Source organism: Etheostoma spectabile, chromosome 24 (genome assembly GCF_008692095.1).
Source record: "Etheostoma spectabile isolate EspeVRDwgs_2016 chromosome 24, UIUC_Espe_1.0, whole genome shotgun sequence".
NCBI classification, from domain to species: Eukaryota; Metazoa; Chordata; class Actinopteri; order Perciformes; family Percidae; genus Etheostoma; species Etheostoma spectabile.
Window position 1 is genome coordinate 991,696 of NC_045756.1, and position 6,162 is coordinate 997,857.

Consider the following 6,162-nt stretch of genomic DNA (forward strand, 5'->3'; position numbering starts at 1 on the left):
AGGCAAAGCAGGATACCCAGGGCTCGGTTACACCTATCAACATTCCTAGCCACTGGGGGAATGCATATTAATGTTACAAAACCTCATGAAGTGAAATTTTGATGCCATGGGGCCTTTAACATTAAAAGTTAATTGAATACTCATTAAACCGTGCAAACACTAGTTGGAGTTCAATGATACTTTCTAAGGTTGCACTTACTAAAAGTGCTAATAAAGTTACCTAGGCCCAAAGTTGCAAGCATATCTAACACAGAAAAGCACAAATAATAGGTATTTTCCATATAAATAAAGTGAACCTACATGAACTACAACTTGAGACTAATCAAACTGTCATACCCAGCAGCACTTGCGGCGTCGGAGCGGAAGAGGCGGAGTTTGAGCCAAAATGAGGGAAAATAAGAACATGTCCGAGTCCCCATCTCAAGCGGGAAAAGAAATACCAGCGAAAAAGCAGAAACTAAGCAGTGACGAGAACAGTAACCCCGATTTATCAGGAGACGAGAATGTAAGCAGTTAAACGATGTAGTTTCTATGGCGACAAATCCAGTAAATAGCTTTTAGCCAGTTAGCATCGTGCTCAAGTAGCCGGCCGGCTAAAGTGGTTAGCTAGCATCTTTGTTCATCAGTACCGGCTAGGTGCAACGTTAATTTAGCTATGATGATATCACCTGCTAACTACTGGAGTCTGCCTGCGTTGGGACTTGGGTAATTTAATAGTTTTTGAATTAAGGTTTGAGGGATGAAAAAATACCGAGTTAATGAGGGATGTCCTCTATCGTTAATTATCAACATGAAGGGCAAACAAGTACAGTACGTCTCTAACGTTAGCAAAGAGTATTCACCTTCTGTCAGCAGATCATTTACCGGGGCAAGGATAAAGTTCTTCAAGGCTAGTTCCCCTAGCTAGGCTTGGAGTAAGCCATGTACATGTGTGTTAGTGAAGCAGCTAAATACAGTAACAATATGCTAAAATAATAATAATAATAATAACAACAACAAAATAACACGTTCTGTGTTCACGGTTGCGTGTCACATGTCCAGATACTGGTAACAAGCGATGGTTTCGCTTGTAAAGGTTCCTACTGAAATCTCCAACATGACTACACATGACCTGCTTTATTAATTATTTTTTATGCATGTGCAGGATGATGCCGTCAGCGTCGAGAGTGGGACTAACGCAGAGCGCCCAGACACACCCACGAACACGGCCAACGCCCCGGGCAGGAAGAGCTGGGGCAAGGGCAAGTGGAAGTCCAAGAAGTGCAGATACTCTTTTAAATGTGTCAACAGCCTGAGGGTGAGTACAGACGCCACCCTCAACAGTTTGAGTCCAAGTTTCATCGTTTCTTCTAGCAAAACCTGTTCAGTTGATTTGGGGTTTTCTATCATGTTAGAACCACCAGTGTATTTTTCTTCTTCTCCTGTATCAAACATGCATATCCTGCTTACAGGGGGATGGCAGTAGCTCAGTCCATAGGGAGTTGGGTTGGGAACCGGAGGGTCACTGGTTCAAATCCCCGTATGGACCCAAAAAGTTGGGAGCGTGGATTGGTGGCTGGAGATGCCAGTTCACCTCCTGGGCACTGCTAGGTGCCCTTGAGCAAGGCACCATACCCCCCCGACCGCTCAGGGTGCTGGTTCAGCTGGCAGCCCACTCACTCTGACATCTCTCCATGTATAGTGCATGTATAGGTCCTGAGCATGTGTGTGTATTTCAGGCCTGTGTGTGAGTACTAACAAAAAGTGTGTACAATCGATTATTTATATATTTATTTTTTCCCCTACTGTTGAACCATCCATTAGATTTGTATAGGAGTAACGTTACAGTCTTATCCTGCACTTGTCCTACAGCTTGTCAGGAGATTTTTTTTTTTTTTGTCCATTTCACCCTCTGAACTTTGTGAATAATGACATGATGATCTCTCCAGGAGGACCACGGCCAGCCGCTGTTTGGAGTCCAGTTTAACTGGCACAGCAAGGAGGGAGACCCGCTGGTGTTCGCCACAGTCGGGAGTAACAGGGTAAGTGGTTTGAGGGATTTGTGTGGTATTTCTGTGACACTGCGCAGGAATGTGCACAGTGGCACATTTTTGTTTGGTTGGACCACAGCAATTGGGTGGTGATTGCGCAGTGGATATGACACATGCCTTTTAGTGTGGGAGATGTGGGTTAGATTCCCACTGCGATACACCAGCCAATGTGTCCCTGAGGACGACACTTAACCCCTAGTTGCTCCAGAGGAGTGCAACCTCTGATATATAGGCAACTGTAAGTCCCCCTGGATGAAAGCGTCAGCTAAATGACATGTAATATAATTTTTCAATTTTGTAGGTTCTGGGGTTTGAATGTTTTTAAATATAATAAACTAGTACATACACCCAAATGTAGTTGGTCAGCATGTTATGCAACTACACAAGTCTTGTTCCTAATGTAACTGGTGCTGTCTTTTCTTCCCCAGGTAACTCTGTATGAATGTCATTCTCAGGGAGAAATGAGACTCTTGCAGTCTTATGTCGATGCAGACGTATCCTTTTACCTGTTTAGATTCTTTATGAACGGTCTCCTCCTCTTTCTTTGTCCTTCTGTCACTCAGACACCGTTTCAGGTCCACTTGCTTTTGTTTTAAACAGGTATATAACCTGGATGACAGGAAACCAACAGACACATCAGTGGACCTAGCCCCAAACAATGACTGCATTAGGATGAGGTCATACTTGAAATGTTTGTATGAATATTTAACACAATCATATATGAACAAGAATTAAAAAAAAAAAAACTGGGATTCTGTGAGAGGTTATAAATGAGTACATCTCTGCAGGGTGGGGGTAGGGTCACTACAGTAGATTCCCACTATAGAGGGAAATTCTGCTCACTGGAGAGTTTTTAGTTTTATTTTTCTTGACTAAATGTGTGTAAAGGCAGATGAGAACTTCTATACGTGTGCCTGGACCTACGACACAAACACAAGCCATCCTCTGTTGGCTGTCGCCGGGTCCCGTGGCATCATCCGGGTGATCAACAACATCTCAATGCAGTGTATCAAGGTACAGCTGATCCGTCTTCTCGTAGCCTGTAGACCCTGGGCGGTGTTTTCCAGCCTGCCTCACATTTTGTGAAGGAGTAACGGCACACGCTTAGCCATCATTCCTCCAAATATTCCTTAAAAGTAAATACATTGATTAAAGATGCATTTAAGCACAATAAGGGAGTGGGAGAATCTGCCCTTTTCTGCCTTGGCTTGTTTTGGGGAGCCACATGTGATTATTGCTATTTGTTGGGGCCATTTTCAATGTAGCAACTCTAACCTTTCTAAATGTGAATGTTTACGTTTTTATTACAAGTGAACCAAGTTCAGATTGATGTTATTCAGAGAAAATCCATCTTTGTAGTTGGTTGAATCACAAACGTTAATCAAAAATGATTCCCTGTACATTAATTCTGTTTTACAATGATAATTGATTAATTCTCAGCAATGGCAAGTAAATCAAAGATCGTGTCTACAATTACAACTTTTTTCTTTATTTTTAACTCCAGCATTATGTAGGTCACGGAAATGCCATCAATGAGCTAAAGTTCCATCCAAGGGATCCAAATCTCCTCCTGTCAGTCAGCAAAGGTAAATAACCTACAATAACAATGCAATTAAACCATGACACAGAAAGCCAACGAGGAGATGGTATGTCACGTATTGCTTTTGTGAAGTGAATACAACATCATTGACACGTGAAAAGGACGTATTTTGGATGCAAAAACATCAACTTTGATGGCTTTATTGACCTTATCCCGACACTAAAAATTCTCTCTCACCAATGATTGGTCCAATACCTTCTATGTGGCACCAGCATGTCTATAAAGCTTTTATTGTTTTATTAGATACACATTTTTTTCATTACCAGGGCCATGTGAAGTGTAATCTTTTATTTAATCAGGTGAATGTTGACTAGGCACATTTCATGTTTTTTTTTCTAGTTACAGCCTGCTTTTTAAAGGTGTTGAATTCGCAGCACGTAGGTGCCCCAGACATTAGCCTCGACCCACCCAGAGTGCATTATGATATATTCACTGTTAGATCAGTGTAAAGGAGGTGTCTCTCATTTGATTTGGCTGCTGCCGCTGCCTCACTATCACGGCCATCAGCTGCAAGTATGAAGTAGTTTATAAAGAGCAGATCACCTTTGATAACATAACAGGTTAAACCACATGGTGGTAGCCAGATTCTGTTCCTGTAATGCAGGCAAAACGTGTTTGTTTGACCAGAAAAACTAACCTTATACTTGATCCAGTTTGTTGATCAACTCCTGAGGGGAGATGAGATGATGGGTTTCATTCTTGACTGAACTTGTTTCCTCAGATCACGCCCTTCGTCTATGGAACATACAGACGGACACGTTAGTGGCGATATTTGGCGGTGTGGAAGGCCATCGAGATGAAGTCCTGAGTGCTGTGAGTGTTCGGTTAAATCAACCCCCCCCCCCGTTTATAACAAAGCTCAAACAATACCTGGATTTAAACACGGTTGATTTGTTTTTGTAATCCCGCCGCAGGATTTCGATCTTCTAGGTGAAAAGATTATGTCATGTGGGATGGACCACTCCTTAAAACTTTGGCGAATCAATTCAGAGAGAATGCAGAAAGCCATCCGTGGGTCTTATGAGTACAACCCCTCAAAGACCAACCGGTATAAAACAACACCATGTCAGTTTTAGATTGATTTATTTCATCATCAGATTTATTTATTAATGTGTTGTTTTTTTGTTTTTTAGGCCTTTTGTCTCACAGAAAATTCACTTCCCTGACTTCTCAACACGAGACATCCATAGGAACTACGTGGACTGTGTGCGGTGGCTGGGGGATCTTATTCTTTCCAAGGCAAGTTAGTAGTCAGCGTAAATATATTTACAGTGGCTTCAAAGTAAAAGCTTGACTTAAAATTACTTAATTCTACTTCTTTTGGCAACTAATTCAACACACAGTGTGGGCAAAAATTGGTCAAAATACCTTCTGATCTTAAATATGTTCTATTCTGTAATCTTATTTTCAGGCAAAATGTGTAAAATAAAAAACAGCTGTGACCATTTAATAGCATGCTCTTTATGTATTTTTCCCTGTCTCACTGCAGTCCTGTGAAAATGCCATTGTCTGCTGGAAGCCAGGGAAGATGGAGGACGACATCGATCACATTAAACCCAATGAGTCCAATGTGACGATTCTGGGGCGCTTCGACTACAGCCAGTGCGACATTTGGTACATGCGCTTCTCCATGGACTTCTGGCAGAAGGTTCATTTTTCACATTTTCCATCTGTGGCTGTATATATGGTCCTTTACAGGTCTCATTTAGTATTTTTGACCAACTATGACAACGCACTAAAAGTCAACTTAAATGTGGTTCCCCTTTGTTGCTGATTGACAGATGCTCGCTTTAGGGAACCAGGTGGGGAAGCTTTACGTGTGGGACCTTGAAGTTGAAGACCCACACAAAGCAAAGTAAGTATTTGTTTTTATTTTTTATTTATTGTTTTGTTTGTTTTAATCCTCATTGATAGCCGGAACACTCCTTCTGTCACCGATGATGACAATTGGCTATATACTGGTGTGTAATCATAACACAACACTTCAGTAACCCAGGAAACGGAGTGTGATGTCATCATCTCAGCCGTGAAGTGAACCGTCCGGAGTGGCGGCTTGCGTGTTTGGAGGTTTTGTGTGTGAGGCTCAGTGTATTCAGCAGGTATTTTCCCAGGCTGCATTTGTGAAAAAAACCTTAAAACCGTCTCCGCTCTGGTCTCCAGGTGCACCACACTGACCCTCCCCAAATGCACATCGGCCATCCGGCAAACCAGCTTCAGCCGCGACAGCAGCATTTTAATAGCCGTGTGTGACGACGCTTCGATCTGGCGCTGGGACCGACAGCGCTGAACCGTTTTCCCAGAAGTCCTTTTGGTTCCTGTTGCTTCCTGTCCTCCCAACCTGTTGCCCTGTTGTACAGACCTACACTGCAAGAAATGTCAGTTTGAACATTTAATCTTACGTGTGGTCTAAAAATACAGTATTTCCTTTAAAAAAAAATGGCGGGCATTCATGCCAGGCAAAAATCGTGCCAAGGCAGGGAGAGATGATTCCTTTAGTTTTTATCTCCTGTTTGTCTGTTGGCAGGATGCTTA

General features: G+C 42.4%; 1 protein-coding gene across 1 annotated transcript in view; it reads left to right on the forward strand.

The window, feature by feature from the left end:
- Nucleotides 1–333: 333 nt before the first annotated feature.
- eed (embryonic ectoderm development) overlaps nt 334–6,162 on the forward strand; it is a 6,411-nt gene continuing 582 nt past the window's right edge. The window contains exons 1-12 of the mRNA XM_032506223.1: nt 334–505; nt 1,145–1,297; nt 1,929–2,021; nt 2,459–2,524; nt 2,919–3,044; nt 3,535–3,616; nt 4,352–4,443; nt 4,545–4,678; nt 4,764–4,869; nt 5,120–5,278; nt 5,412–5,485; nt 5,791–6,162. The exon at nt 5,791–6,162 is cut by the window's right edge and continues 582 nt beyond it. Of these exons, the coding sequence (XP_032362114.1) occupies nt 386–505; nt 1,145–1,297; nt 1,929–2,021; nt 2,459–2,524; nt 2,919–3,044; nt 3,535–3,616; nt 4,352–4,443; nt 4,545–4,678; nt 4,764–4,869; nt 5,120–5,278; nt 5,412–5,485; nt 5,791–5,917 (1,332 nt within the window). The 5' untranslated portion in view covers nt 334–385 and the 3' untranslated portion in view covers nt 5,918–6,162. The remainder of the gene's footprint in view (nt 506–1,144; nt 1,298–1,928; nt 2,022–2,458; nt 2,525–2,918; nt 3,045–3,534; nt 3,617–4,351; nt 4,444–4,544; nt 4,679–4,763; nt 4,870–5,119; nt 5,279–5,411; nt 5,486–5,790) is intronic.